The 16,224-nt window shown below is 39.2% G+C and overlaps 1 protein-coding gene across 9 annotated transcripts in view; it reads left to right on the top strand.

Moving 5' to 3' along the window:
* LOC127472536 (mitogen-activated protein kinase 10) overlaps window positions 1-16,224 on the top strand; it is a 196,962-nt gene that overhangs the window by 171,722 nt on the left and 9,016 nt on the right. For all 9 annotated transcript variants that reach the window (XM_051790947.1, XM_051790940.1, XM_051790943.1 and 6 more), the window contains 2 exons: window positions 12,260-12,323; window positions 12,869-12,946. In XM_051790947.1, the coding sequence (XP_051646907.1) occupies window positions 12,260-12,323; window positions 12,869-12,946 (142 nt within the window). The remainder of the gene's footprint in view (window positions 1-12,259; window positions 12,324-12,868; window positions 12,947-16,224) is intronic.

Here is a 16,224-nt window from a genome sequence, read left to right as displayed (position 1 = left end):
GCTTTCTTCTGGACAAGATGAAGAAAGGATTTTGAACCCAGTATCTCATCTGTTTTTTATAGTTATAGAACTCAATCTGGCAGAAGATACTATCTTTCTCTCTAAACCTTTCCTTGTGGAAAATAGCAAACATCACTTCCTATGTTTGTGTTCAAGGATATATGTGGAGAGGAGGAGAATGAAACAAAACAATACAAAATCCTGAAGGCAGCATTGAGAAAAATCTTAGCAGACATAAATTCTTTCTTAAAATGAAGCAGGGATTCATTTGTTTTCCTGGGCTACAGTTCAATGTACAGTATCATGTACATTGTATGCAAACAGAAATGTAATTTTTCTTATAATCCTGTCATGCTCTAGACACTTCTCTGTACACCTTGGTGAGACCAGTGTTGACAGGAATAAGTGCAATCTGTCAGCACATCAATGACATGGTATAATAGGTATAGGTATAAATACAGAGGTGCTCTATAATACTGTGCATGAAATGTAGAAAAACAGAGCTCAGTATTTCAACAGGTTCAGAAATCTTAACCACAATAGGAATTGAAGACCTTGCAAAATGAAATCACTGCTGTTTAGTGATGTGTTCCAGTTAAGTCTGTGTTCTTGAAAGTGTAGTAAACTTCAAAACTAAATAGAATGCACAAACCCCCACCAAATTTAAAGCACATGGGATTTTTGCAGAGGATGTTACTTATCAGTGCTTTATAGGGCTTGGTTCTGCTATTTAGAGAATCTTAGTTTGTGTCCTCTTTAGTTTTCTTGAAGAAAAAAGTTTGTAAGTCTAAAGATTTGATACCCTGCAATATTTTACCCCCGGTACATACATTTTATTTTCACATCCCTTTGGAATTGCCAGACATCTCATTTCATTGCCAGACACTTTTATTGTATTTCCTTGCATTTCTTAACTCAGTTTTATGAACCACTCTTGATGTCAGAGCTGAGAATTGGCTCCCTCTATAGGTATGCTTTGCCTGTGAATTTAACTTCTGATGGAGAACAGGAAGGGAATTTGGGGACAGTCGATATCTTGTTGTAATGATTTGCCCAGTTTCCAAATGTATGCTCTTAGTTGTACTTCAGATTGAAGTAGAGGTTGAATTTTTGCCCTGCATTTCATTGCATTTATTGCAGTAAATAACTACAGAAGATCAAACTCTCATTGCTTCCATAGTACCTCAAAGAACAGAGGACATCCTATGAGGAAGGAACAGCTCCTTTAAATGTTCAAGTGCTCAGTGTTGTCCCAGTTATTTGTAGTTTGCATCTTTGTCTATATTGCTTCTTTTTAGATAACCCTCTGTTCTCCTTGCCCACCTGATTCTTTGCACAGTTATTGTGTAGCTAATATGAGCTCAGCATGAGCATCCCCAGCTGCTTTCTGTCTGTCTTAACTTCTAAGTTTTCTCTTCCAAAATGTGCTATATCTTGTCAATAACATACTACAGGCTCATATGAATACTTTCGTCATGCTTTGGCAGTGAAGTGTTATTGAATTGCTTTGTCACAAATCACTTTGTGGTACAGACATCTTTCTTCTCTTGGGATCAAAGCAGGTCAAAAACCAGGAAGGTTTATGTCATGTGCAGTGTCTAAACAGAAGAACATGGGATTAATATTCGATGTATTTTGTCAGAGTGCTGGGAATTCTAGAAAGAGCCTGGCTTCACTTAGCGCTCATTATTTTGCCAGCCTCATTTTTGGAGGGAAAGTTAAATTGGAGGACTTTCTTTTCGTAGTTAACAGTTTATTAAATGATAAATATCCATCTGTTCACGCTGACACACCTTCAGTGGTTAGCTGTGAATCATTTACTAATTATTTTCTGAAGAAAACCCGACTCAGTTGGATTTTCTTTGCCTCTTGATTTAGCTGTTGAAGTGCTGTCAGTCAGTGTTTTCCATCAGTGTTGTCTCCATGATGGAATAAGTTTCTCAAACAGATTCATGGGAGATTAGTGGCTTTCTGTTCTTCCTCAGAAGAGTGTCCTGAGGTTCTGGGACTGCTACTAACTGGCAGTGCGTCTAGAAAGAGAAGATGTTGTTACAGTGGAAAGAAACCTTTACTTGTGCATTCGTGTTCCAATTTGGCACTTCTGGCTGAACACTTGATGTCTGACTGGCTGTTTACAAGGCAGCAAGGTACCTGTTGTGGTAAACTTGTTTGGTCGTAACAAAAGTGATTTAGAGCTTCAAGCATGAGGTAATTTGTTTCCTCTTAGAAAAAGCTGTGTTGATGTGCACAATAGGTTTTGTCCATCTATCTGTGACCTTGGACCAGGAAACCTAGGAAAACATCCAGAAACCTCTTGGAGTATCTTCTAGCAGTTACATCCAATGTCTTAAATTATTACAATTTTCTGGAGTAGTTAATATTATGCTGTAAACCCAGGCTCTGCATTGTGCAACTTTCTTTGTTATACTTCAGTGTTACTTGTTGCAATCTTGTATTAAAAAACAAATTGGATAAAGAATTGAATTGATATCACAAGAGTCTTTCCATGTCTCTCCAATAAATACTCTGCTGAAATATCTGCCTTGTTACAGTTGCAGAAGAGTCAGGATCAAATTCAGTAAAAACATTCCCTAATGCCATGCATTAGGTATGCCATGGGCAAGGGGGAAATGACTGTCATCTCCTGTATTTTTGTTAGCTCTTGCCAACTTTATAGCAGGGAGTAGGTACTCATCTAAAAATATCCAACAAATGAGCTGTTTGAGAGGCAGACACTTTTGCTGATTCACTTAATAATCTGATTGTGAATTTGTCTTTAATGAACAAAACCACAGAAGTTATAACAGGGTACAGCTGCACAAAGAGGTAGTATTTGAATGACGTGTCAAAACCTCACAATGGTTATCTGGCTCACTAATGTTAGATTTGCAGCATGATGAGGCTCTGTGAAGTGACCCTCACAGACTGCCCTGCAAGTGTGCAGCCAGGCAACCTGACAAGAGAGCAACAGGAAAATTAGTGATGGAGGTGCTGCTTTTGGTCACTTGCATTGTGCTTAACCACCTACTATTTTTCCTGGTTACCCCACTGGAATTTAGAAGCCTGCAGTGACTTACCCCTGCCCATGTTCATTGCACTTTTTTTTATTGTATCACTTACACAGAGTGAAGTGTTTCATCATGTAGCTAAAGGTTTGGTAGAGGGATGTTTTGGGGTTTTTTAAGTTTTCCTCCCATATTGTAACATGAGGCAGGATTCCTTCCGCTGTCAATAGCCCTGTACAGTAGGGATAACACAGAAATAAGGATATGGAGGTATTAAACAAGATGACATTTTCAGTGAGTGTAGAACTGGGGAGGAGGGGGAGTTAGTTAACTCCACCTGTCTAGGTAGATTATTCCATCTCCCCAGTAAATGGCTTCATCAAAAGCAGCCAGGCATCTGTTGAACACTGTCCACTTCGTTGAGAGGCCTAGGAGGACAGGTAAGTGAGAGCATTTAATGTGACAGGAATTTTGAAGTGAGCTGTTGCAATGTCATTAAATGTCAGTGTGTGCTGGAGTAGGCAGTGAAGAGCACTGAAGTCAGCTCAGGGAATAAGCAGAGAATTTGGTGTCAAAGTTTAACCTGGAGGTAACAACCCTCTATGTTTGCCCAGGTTTACAGCATTATAAATGTGAGGAAAACAGATTAAATAGCCCTGTCCAGACTAGTGAGACAGTTACAGTCCCTTTTTATAAGTCTATTAAAAGTTTATGATCTTTTAGAGACTGAGTGGGGGCAATAAAACTATTATGTCTCCTAATGGGCAAACACTGTGCACAAATGGGAAGTGGTAGGAATGCAATACCCTTTCCCCTGCAATGTGTAACAGCATTAAACTCTTCTGGTTGGCCTTAAATGCCATGTTATGATTCCCTGATACAGATGGGAAGACAGTATGTTATTAGATGTGGGACTTGCCGTTCACTCATAGCAGGCTACACAAACAGTGCTGTGAGTCTCCCACAGACTTCTGTATAAAAACAAACCACATCCAAAGCCCTGCATAGCTCTGAAGCAGTCATTACATCGACATTTAGAACCCTTACACAGTTTTTAAGCTTACCTGTGGACTGAGTGGGCGAGCTTGATTTTGGGTTTAGAGGAAACTCTTATGTCTAACATACATAGTTAGCCAGCTTCTTTTGAGCACATTCAGCCTGCTGCAGTATCTTTGATAATGAAGTCACAGTGTTAGGTTCTCCAGAGAACACGTCATTGGTCTGCAGTTATTTTGAAGCACTCTTTTAACTCTCTGCTGAAGAGCGTTACAGTTAAGATAATTTCTGTATTCAACCAAGAAAAATATCTGTTTTTAAAAAAATTATTAAATGCAGATAATGTATGTTTATAATTCTGTGGAATTCCCAAGATTTTAGGAACTGTTGAAATCTGTTGTCAATCTTCACACCTAATTTATATGTAGGAAAACTAGAGTTCAAAGGGTGAAAGTATTATTTACTACTATTACACAGCAAATCTATTGTAAAATCAGAATAGGAACATATAGACCTTACTTCTGTGTATTATATTTCATTTAAAGATTCCTTCTTCCTGCAAGTTACGTGCAGAAACTATCTCAGATCCACTTTTAAACAGATATTTATTACTTTCATATTATGATATTTAGCAGCATTTGTGCTATTATCATGACTAAATGAGACACACGATACCTTTTCTCCCTCAAATTGCTTTTGTTTTATTTTTAGGAAGGAAGTTTCCAGTGTTTCTTGTGTCTACATAGAGACTATCCTGTTTATTGTAGGTAATCTCAGTATCTCCCTGATGACACATTGACTTCTGTTTTCCTGTCTGAAAACCCTGTGCTTGAGACAATGTTTTAATTTACGTAGCTACCTTTTTTTTGAAGTTGCTATACCTTCTTGCTCTTCATTGAGATGAACTTTGAATAAATTCCAAATCTGATTTTTAATTTTTCGTATCTTTCCTAATGGTTTTGTGATGCTGTCTATATGCAGGTCACTGGCTTTTTATCCCAAAATGTTTGAATTGTGGACAGAATAGATTCCTAGACACCTGCTTTAGCGTAGTAAAGAAGTTCTTCTTCCTTTTGTTGTTGATGTATTTGAAGAAACTCTTCTTGTTATCCTTAGCCAGATTTAATTCCAGACATCCTTAGCCAGATTTAATTCCAAATAGGCCTTGGCCTTCCTTGTTGCATTTCTGCATATTCTGACAACATCTCTATATTCATTGCAAGTGGTCTGTCCATGCTACCACCTCGTCTATCTCCTGTTTATCTCTGAGTTTTGACAGGAGTTCCTTGTTGAAAATACTCAAACAGCTGGGTGATGCCATTGTGAGGCCTCTCTCAATGATTTTTGAATGGTTTGGGGAATCTGGAGAGGTCCCAGTTGGCTGGGAACTGGCTAATGTTGCCACAATTTTCAGGAAGGGCAAGAAGCTGGACCTCAGAAACTATAGGCCAGTTTCACTTCAGTGACTGGTAAAATTATGGAAAAGGTTATTCTGAGACATACTGAAAAACACCTTAAGGACAACGCAGTTATTGGTCACAATCAGCATGGCTTCATGAGGGAAAAGTCCTGTTTGTCAAACGTACTTTCCTTTTACAACCCTTTAACCTACCTAGTTGATCAAAGGAATCCAGGTGATGTAATGTTTTTGGATTTCAGTAATGCTTTTGAGACTGTCTTTCACTGTATCCTTCTGGACAAAATGTCCAGCACACAGCTGGATAAACACATCATGCAATGGGTGAGCAGTCGGCTCATGGGTTGGGCACAAAGGGTAATAGTAAGCAGTAGGGTGTCATCAGATTGGTGACCTGTCACTAGTGGGGTTCCATGGGCATCCCCTGTGGGGCCTCTGAGGAGTGGCTGAGGTCACTTGGCTTGTTCAGCCTGGAGAAGTGGAACCTGAGGGGAGACCTCATATGACTGTCTACCACTTCCTCATGAGAGCAAGAGGAGGGGCAGGCGCAGATCTCTTCTTTCTGGTGACCAGTGACAGGACCTGAGGGGATGGCCTGAAGTCATGTGAGGGGAGGTTTAGGTTGGATATTAGAAAAAGGTTTTTCACCCACCAGGTAACTGGGCACCTGGAACAGGGTACCCAGGGAAGTGGTCACAGCAATAAGCCTGCAAGAGTTCAAGAAGAATTTGGACAATACTCTCAGGCACATGGTGTAACTCCTGGGGATGGCCATGTGCAGGGCCAGGAGTTGCACATTGATGATCCTTGTGGGTCCCTTCAACTCAGGATATTCTATGGTTTTCTGATTCTATGATTCCATCAACGCAGGTGTCCTGCCCTTTTTGCTCAATTTCTTGCCCATGAGGATGCACTGTTCTTGAACCTGGGGGAAGTGATCCTTGAATATTAACCAGCTCTCTTGAACCCCTCTTCCCTCTAGGTTATGTTCCCATGGGATTCTTCCAAGAAGGTGCCTGAAGAGGCCAAAGTTAGCTCTTCTGAAGTCCAGGGCTGTGGTCTTACTCATTGCTCTGGTTCCTCCTCACAGGATACTGAACTCCACAATCTCATGATCATTGTATCCAAGACTGCCTCCAACCTTCACATCTCCAACCAGGCCTTCTTTGTTTGTTAGTATGAGGTCCAGCAGAACAGTTGTGCTGGTTGTTTTCTAGGATTGCATTGGCTTGAGCTGCCTGGTCTCCAGTCTAATTTCTTTCATATTCTTGGCATTAAAAATAATTTTGGAGAGATACCCACTTATCTGTAGCAAAGTGATATTCTTACACAAGATAACGACTGCTTTATATTCCTCCCCTTGGTTTTTTAATTACAGTATTTCATAAAAAGTTAACCAAGTATTGTTTGGCCAAAAATATTTGCTTGCACATTTCTGGTAGATGCTATCTTAGAAGAATTTTTGCTGTTTAAATCCTAAACAATTGCCCCTAATCTTGCACATTTTTTCTTCATCTATAAATTATTTCATTTTGGAACCTTTTGAGTATATGTGTAATCTCATACTGATTCCTACTTGGGAAAAATATTGTTCCATTCCATGGAAACAAATCTAGTAGCAAAATTTGCCATAGATAATGATATGATGTTTTCTGTTAAGTGGTTTCAAAATTTGTCTTAGATTTTACTGTACTTGCAGTTATTGCTTGTTATCTGATATCCATTAGAAGAGATTCCAACAGAAAGATCATATGTTAAAAATATTCCTTTTAAACATTTCTCTATGTTGGCAGAATTTTACAACAGTGATAGATTTTGTGGGGTTTTATTCACTGTAACTCATGCTGCTTCCATTATTGGTTTTATTGTCATAGGATTTGTATTTCACTGGAGTATTTCTGCATCTAGGACCACCCACAAGGGACTGAGTTGTGAATTATCATTCCTTTCTCTGTGCATTCCAATCTGTGTGTTACCTTCTGTTAATGCTCTTCCCTATATTGCTTATGAAGAGAACTTGTGTTATGGTTCTCAGTCTGAGGTCCAGGACAGAAACTGCTGTGGTATTGTGTTAGATCTGGATAAACCATCCATGACCAGCTGTTGAATACAATTGGTTCAAATTAATTTCAAGTTTCATAGTTTGTCAGAAGAAAATACAAGAAATCATCCACCTCTTATTTTACCTGTGAGTACTGAGCATCCACTAGGATGGAGAGGTGCTTCTGGACAGCTCTGTGGCCTTGGCAAACAAACACTTAAAGAAGGTGTCACCTTCACTACACGACAAAACCAAGGCTGTGAGGTTGTGCATCTTTTCTGGTATTCTCTTCTCTTGCTCAGCTCTGAGTGTATAGATGTTGTATCTAAAGTCTTCAATGATCTGCCACGGGGGGGGTTTTTTAGCAGTCAGTTATAGGGCTTGCTTTTCTACATAGAGGTTGATGGTGCACATCTGTTCTCCCACAAAAGAAGCATGCAACTCTGCTTGGTATACAAGTATGGATATTCCCTCAAGTCAGCAACATCTATCCTTTTATAGATGATTAACTATGGAAGCTGAAAACAGCTTCTACAGCAATCTTTGTTAATGTCAGTGAGGAGTAGTGGTTAGAGAAGAAAGAGGCATTTCTTTTCTTCTTTTTCTTTTTCAAACCAAACTAAATCTTTTTCCAGCTTCTTTGCTGTATCTTCAACCTGTTCAGTCATCTGCATGTAGCCAAGTAATCTTGACTCCTGCTGCATGGTATCCTTACAGTCCAGCTGTTCAGAAACAGCTCAGTCCCCAGTTTCTGTGATGCACACCATGTGTGGAGCTTTCTAAAAGTCTCTGCAAAGACTCAAAGGAACAAATGGGCTCAGAGGCATCTCTTCTTCCATATCCATAGCTGAGATCATGCCTAACCCACTGTGGAGTCCCTTGGCATTACAGGGTGAAATCTAAAGCACTTGATATCTTCCTTTCTAGGTAAAGAAACTATCAGACCTCTGGTGACAAGCGCACTGGTGTACTTTGTCTTGCACCACAGAAATAAATACAAAAATGGTATCAGTAACACAACCTAGGTTGTGGCAAAACACAAGGGAATTTTTATATTCACCTGTTATGAGGATCTAAGCCATTTAACAAAATGTTTAACCTCACACCATTAATTTTTACAGCCTCCAGTCCCTCTTCTATTTGAATATTGCTAATTCTATTCCTGCCTTTTATGCTACTCCAACTACTGTTCTGGACCCTGCGATTCCAGGAACAGATGCAGACTCAAGCCTTGCTCTGTCAAGCTTTCTAAAAACAGCTCATCCCAACGTCTCCACTGTGCTGGCACTAGCTCTGCAGAGGCAGGGACAGAGATGGCAGGATTTATTCGAGTGTGAGCTTCAGCATCCAAGTGTGATCCTCAGCCCATTCCACTTGCTTTCTAGCAGTGACATACAAACCAATCTGTGTTGCTTTGGGAAAGTGAGAATACATCAGCCTCAATGTATGTTTTGCTTTTTTCTCTAGTGAAAAGTTTTTCCTTCCTCGATATTAGAAAGGTATTTAACAAATCCAGTAGTCTCTTGCTGTTTATATGTCACATAAACCCCCTGTCTTTTGTGTGTTTTGTTTTTTGGTTTGTTTTTTTTTGATTGGTTTTGCTTATTTGTTTGTTTGTTTGTTTTGCTGCTTTTCTTTTTTTTCAGAAGGTCCATTTTCTTTTGGAGTTTTTGTAATTTTTATTATATTCAGTGAATATTACATTTGTTTCAAAAATATTTTAAGAATCAATTTGTAAAATGGAAAAGCCAGTAACCACTGAAACAACAAGGGGTGTTTTTTTAACATCTACAAGAAAAAGAAAATTCATTCCTTTGCTTACCCATCCAAAAATAGATTCTATTCTTTGTTATTGTTGCCAGTGCAGTTCCTTACAAATCAGTCTGGTTTGGGGAGAAAATGGCTGCCTTAAACTGAAGCTAGATGCTGCCACCCATAGGATTGATCCTAACCCGGCCTTTATTTAATGCTTTTCCTGAAACCTGTAAAAACTAAAACATGTAACTCTCAGTTGGCATGTGCTATATGAATGATGTATAATATTGCCTATAACACTACAGCTACATCCACATAGAAAGTTAATGATTACAAATACAGACATTTTTTAAGGCATTTGACTTAGGTAGCAAAGTCAGTTTAGGCTAACCTTTGCACCAAGTCTGAAATCAGGTGCTCAGGAGGACCCCGGGATGGCAGCTGCTCTGATTGCTCCTTTGTTGTGACAATAGTTGTGTATTGTCCTTAAAAACCTCCCTTCCTCCCTCTAATTTTAGAAATTCGTTTAAAAAACCCCTGCAAAACAAATGAGTTAGCAGAAAACGGGTGGTCAGCCTCGAGGGGATTTTGTATTAAGCTTTGTGGTTCTCATTAGGATTAATGAGAATTGTGGGAAAATAGATTCTTGAAGTTGTTGTGGTATTCTCAGCTCATCTCTGTGCCTTGAATCAATGAAAAGATAAGGGGTCATTTCCTTGTATCAGGGAATTTTGATGGGAAAGCTTCACTTCTCCCAGTGTAAGAGCATTGGCCTGGCCTGTCAGCAGAGAGAGCATTCCCTTATGCTCTGCAAAGGTTTTTGAGGTTATAGATGCTGCCTCTGTGAAGAGGAGGAATTTATTCATGTCATTATTATGCTGAATATTTGTTACCCTTGGCTCTGGCATTCCTACCGAGAGCCATGTTGTATAGTTGTGGGTTCTGCTAATTCACAAATAAGGGTCTGCAGTACAAACACAGGTAGAGCAGTCAAATGCTGTGCAGGTGCAGCTTCTGACATCCTGCAGTGTGTGAAGTAGAGTTGGGTTGTTCTCCCTTGTTTGTCTTCAAAATAGGAGCTTGGTAACAAGTGAGATTATTCTGAGTTCTCTCCCTGGAAAATGCCTTTGTTTCCAGAATGTATTAATCAAGGAAATATTACTGCTGATTTTCTTGTTGCCTATTAGCCAATTACGCCTGCTTAAGACGTAGTTGAGATAAATTAGAAGAGACATAAGCCAAAGATTTTCTGGTTGTGTGAACTGAGAACAGGTATATACATCTGATCACTTATTCCTTTTGGTTCTGTAATTTTGTTTGAGAATTGAAGTACTGAAGGAATCCATACTCTTACTCCTGTCTGGGGGAGAAATACAAGCTTTTTTATGGGAGTATAAAAGAGTGTTTATACTTGGTAGGAGCGATTTTACTCACAGCCTACACTTTTTGTAAGCCCCTTCCTGAAGTGTTTAGAAAGAAAGGTACTTGCAGGATATTCTTGTCCAACTTGGTTTACCTGTTTTCTTTCCACCTGACGGAGAAGCAGTGGTTCTGTCACTGTGATTCAGTTCCAGCTCAGCCAAATGCCTCCCCTCCTGCTCCTATAAATTCCTAGCCCTCCAATTTCCTTGTCTTGGCCAGCTTTCTCTGCTTTCCTTAGTAGGAAATGCATGCCACAGGGCTGGCTGGGGGGCTGAGCAGGAGCCCAGTAGGCTCAGCTGGAAGAGTAGAGCTTCCTTACTACATCCCACTGGTCAGTGGTGAGGCTCACCTGCACTCTTGTAGCATTCAACTCCTCAATAACACTGTCAGCAGAAACACAGAATCCCCATGGGGGTTGCATGATCTTGGTTGCATCTGCCTTAAGCTTCAGGGCACACTGGAAAGGACCAAGAAAGGTTGTTTTGCTGAATAAAAGAACAGCTGCATTGGTTTTGGTCTCAGAGAGTTGTGTCTTACCTTGCTGATGTAGCAAAACTCTTCTGAGACCTGGCACTCACTTTAACTCATGACATGTGTTTCACATTCCCTCTCAGCACGTTCTCAGGTATGAGACTTGGCCATCCAGGACTTCACCAAATTCCCCCACCTTTAGCCCTGATACATCTATCACTCTGCAGAAACTTCTCTCGTTTTCAGTGGACTTGTCCAGTTCAGCTGTCATGTAGTTTTCCTGGTCTATACTGTGACACTGAGCTATTACTTTTTCAGTTGTATCTGTAGCATGCAAATAGCTTAGTGGACTGATGGAGTGAGAGTCCTGAGAGCAAATTTCTAACTTCAGAGAACAGCTTGGTAAGTGTGCATTTAGTAGGAGGATGTTTTGAAAGGGACACAATGGCCAAGTGCCCAAGGTGAAAGTCAGAGGAAATACATATGAGTGAGAAAAGTGTTGTAGATCTTGCTTCAGTCTTCATTAGATAATTTTACCTTGCATGATGAAGCTTCTTGGTAGAAGAAAGGAGGGGAGAGTCCTCTGCTTTTCTCGGCTGCTATGTTTGGCAGCTAACATCAGGAGAGGCAATGAACATGTGGCTCAGAAAGCAAAGTTACTTAAAATACATAGGCTGGAAAGCTTGGGAATTTGGAACGTGGATCAGAAACTGTGGCAGGGAGATTTAATTCAAAATTAGAGTTACTCTGAGAGGTTCATATAGCAGCGCATCTAAAGAGCAACTTAAAAATTAATATAGTAATGGTACTACTAATTAATCAAGATTGGTATTTGTTTGGTATTCTGTCAGTAATTTTCTGCTGGTGCATACAGTTTCTGGGCTGAGTACAAGCACAATGGCAGTTTTATTTCAACTGCAACTATGCCTCTTATTTAAAAGAGGAAAACAGAGAAGTAATTGATTTCTTCTACAAAAAGAGTTGGATTCCAAAAGTGTTAATTCTTTTAATATTCAAATGTGTTTCGTGTGTTTTTGCATATACAGGATGGATTATGAAGAGGGAGAAGAGACATTATCTTTAATTAAGTAATTACTCCTAATTTCCAATATAACAGACAGTTGACTAAATAACTTTGTTTCTTTTCTGCAGCCTCCTCCACAGATATATGATAAACAGCTGGATGAAAGGGAACATACAATTGAGGAATGGAAAGGTAATTGCAGTAAAGGCATGGGAAGGGGTATTTCAGTGGCAAAATGCCACATCCCACCACCCAGCGTGTCTGTGTTAGAATTCCTCAGACATAAAGAATTGACACTAGCCTTACTGGTGCTTTGATAGCAAAAATATAAGGAATGTCCTGAGGACTATCATTATGTACACAGGTTAATGTTAACAGAGGAAGTGTGGATTCCAGTGCTTCACTGAAATCTAAGGATATCATCTGGAGAACAGACTAATGTTTGGCAGGACAATGCATCAGAATTTTAGCCCCAGTAAAAAGCGTTGTGTTATTGTGCTGCTTCATTTCTAGACAGTGCAGCGTTAAACAATTCTTGTGCTCTAGTTTAATCCCATTTATCTCAATTCAGCTCCAAAAAGAGATGAGGGGAATGGAAGAGGGAGGTCTTAGGCAAGTAGAGCAGTTGGAGTTGTGAAGGGTGCTCTTGGGAGGGCTACAACACTGTGTGATGGTTGTTTTTTTCCTGGTTACAGGTGCCAGTCCCTGCTTGTAACTCTTACAATTCTCTCTTCCAGAACTCATCTACAAAGAAGTAATGAATTCTGAAGAAAAGACTAAAAATGGTGTAGTAAAAGGACAGCCTTCTCCTTCAGGTACTCGGCCCCATTGAATAACTGATGTGATTTCTGTACTGACAAAAAGACAATGGAGATAGCTGAAGCACTTGTGCTACATTTACCATTATGTAGACCAGTTAAAAAGTTTTTATGAAATTCAATGCTTCTAATGAGTTGACCTTGATTAATTGTGCTCCAGCATCATGTTAATACTTAAAAACTGGCCTTCTTGCTATTTGAGGCATAGTTGTTCTGGTATTTTCTGTGGAAAGATCTGTGATTACAGATGATACTCCTGTAAGTGGGGAAGTTTATCTCACACTAATATTTTTATACTGCTTAAGGATGCATAACTGAACTAATAATCTGGTGGTTGATATGATAAAAAATGAGGATGTTATCAGGTATCCATCTATTGGACATGCAAGACTGCACACATGATCCCCACTCCAGTCACATGTAAGTGTCTGGTACCTGGTCTGGTAGTTTATCCTTTCAGAAGGCTGATAAAATCAGGATAGCTTGCTGACAAGCTTTGTTGACAGTTCAATGAGAAGGGAAAGTTGTCTCAACGACTGATTCTTAAAATCTTGTCGCAAAAAAAATCACAACTAAGTTTTTTCTGAGGAAAATTCACATCAGCAGTTCTTTTCACAGAAATGCAAACTGTGACTGCCAGTACACAGAAATACATATTTGTGAAGGCATGCTTCCACTGGCAGACTCAAAGTGACCAGATTTTGAGCACAGTTTTCCAGTAGTGTTTGCATGTAAAACCAGCTCTTCAGAGCTTGTCCTCAAATTAAAATAATTTAATTCAGTTAATTCTGCGTACGTTCAGACATAAGGCTTTTTTCATTCTCATTTTTCACTTGCTGCTGAACTTAGTTAATGTTAGAACAAGAAGGTATCATTAGTAATTGACAGGACAAAGGGAAACAAGGCAACAATGGAGGGAGTTAATAGAGTGCTGGATGGTGATATTGGAGCACTAGCACTGCACCTGGATTTTGACATCGATGAAGTAATATATTGGAAACAATCCATTGTGTTCTTGCCAAGTAGCAAACAAAGTACAGGACTTGCAGATTTAATTTACTGAACTATGGTAACATCACTGAAAAGTAATCTGGAGCCTAAGCAGTATTTCATTCTTAAATCTTTCTCCCCTGCAGCACTGTGGTTGCAGGGGATTGATTTATGATCAAGAAACATTGTAGTTGCTTGTTTCAAGAATTAACTATCCAGGGATTTCATTATGTATTCCATATTCTGTTTTTTCTATGTGGAAGGTTTTTATTGTTTATGTAAAACATTTTCAAACATATAAAGTTGTCATTTCTTACCTGTATTTCTTCTACTGTTTTTGGATAGTTAGGCACCAACAAGTTTAGCCCCTATTTAAAAACTCATCTCAGATGAGGCTGTTTTGTGAAACAGTAGATTTCCTGTTTTTCTTCACTTTGTGTGCCTGACTCAAATATTCAACTGAATGAAATACTGAAAGAATGAGGCAAAACACGAATTCTGAGCATAAGGAAAATGAGAGGCTCTACACACACATTACTCACTGGTTAGTGTTCTTGGCAAGAATTCAGGAAGCTAAGATTTGGCACTCTGTCAATAATCATAGCAAGCAAGCTGGAGATTAGTTTCCACGATTACTTGATCAGAGTTTTTGGGGAAACAGCTGAAGCTGACAGCACCAGGGATAATAATTGCCCATTGATGCAGCTACTTAAGGTGCCTGTGTATCAGGGTGTCAATCCCTTGTTCTGTGAAGAATTGGTTAGTATAACATACAAGCTTGAAATGTGGAGCTTGGGGGAGAAACTCAAGTACCCCCCATGTTTATGTCCAGTGAACAAAATCAACAGTGTCTAAAATTGCTCCCAGATACTATTTCTGCCTGTCCAAAAGATCTCTCAGTGTTTATTTTTAAAAAAAGCTTTTTTCCTAAGTCTTTTTTGCTGCAGTTCTTGTCCTATCTCCAGAGAACTTGGAGAACAAATTCATCCATCATTCTTTCTGTCAGCTTTTAGCTCACGTAAATTCTGTCATCATCACATCCCTAATCAGTCTTCCTTCCTTTGAACTTCACTACCTGCATCTTTCAGTCTTTCAAAATTACTGCTTTTTTCTACACTTTATCTAGACTTCTATCTTTCAGAGCTCACCATGTCCAAACCTATTTAAGGCATTAGTAGTGCTGAATTGAGTGGAAAAATTTGTGTGTAGGTGGGTATATATGTGTGACATAGATATGTGAGCAACATGTGCATGTCCACATGCACACATAAACAAGGAATTCAATCTTAGATGGTAATTTCTGCATTTCTGTTCTTTGTCACAGAATTGCTGAATGTTTTTGTTTTATTTATAAATTTGGATGCTGTACACTTTACTGACATGCTGACTACTCAAAGGGTCTATGCCATATCATTACTAGGCTGGGAGAATAGAAATGGTTAGAATAAAAAGTTTTCTCAGTGGAACTTAATTGCAACAATACATGCGAGAAATAGCCACGAATCAACCTCCAGGACTGTTGACTAATTCACAACCTTATAACATGAAAACATACACCTTTTATACACCTATAACCTCTCCAAAATACACACACTATTTGGCTATCACACATGCTTATGTGAATCTTCTGTTGAGGTCTCCTTCTGGGTTCCACAGAAGATGTATTATTTATTTTAAGCTCTACCAAGAAGTGCAGTAGAACTTTTCACTAGCAGTCTTGGGACTCTTCTGCTCTGTCATTTCTGAAGCAGAGAAGCAAAGGATATAAGCTGTTTTTTGTGAAAAATAGGGGAGGAATTTACAAACACCATTTTCTGTTTGGTTAATGCATTTTTTAAAAGTGTTTCTGGCTGGTATTATCAAACAGCAGGTATTCTCATTAAATGAAAAAAATTAATACAAGGGTGGAGATTATTTAGAATTAAACTTAAATTCTGTCCATACTAACTAACCTCCTCTCACACTCTCCTCTAACCTTCACTACCCAGCTGTAGTTTCATACCTAACATTTTCAACTCTCTTCTCATTTCTGGATATTAGCACAGCTTATTCTTAGTATTCCCTTTCTAGATGAAAATTGACCTTGTATTCTACCTTTCCTGGCTTTCAGTTGCTGTCTGATTTGGTCAGTTCTGTTGCTATCACCCAGAAACTACCAGATACCTTTACTAGACCTCTTCTGTCATGTGCAGAATCTAAATTAAGCAGCTGGACTTGCCAAGCATTGCAACATTCGATATCAATAGTTACTATTTACACGATTTATGAGAAGCTGAGCAAATCTC

The sequence above is a fragment of the Manacus candei genome, unplaced genomic scaffold (genome assembly GCF_025592945.1).
Source record: "Manacus candei isolate 608988 ecotype Guabito, Panama unplaced genomic scaffold, ASM2559294v1 h1tg000028l, whole genome shotgun sequence".
Lineage (NCBI taxonomy): Eukaryota > Metazoa > Chordata > Aves > Passeriformes > Pipridae > Manacus > Manacus candei.
The sequence above is the reverse complement of the archived record's forward strand: the minus strand, read 5'-3'. Positions and strand labels throughout refer to the sequence as shown.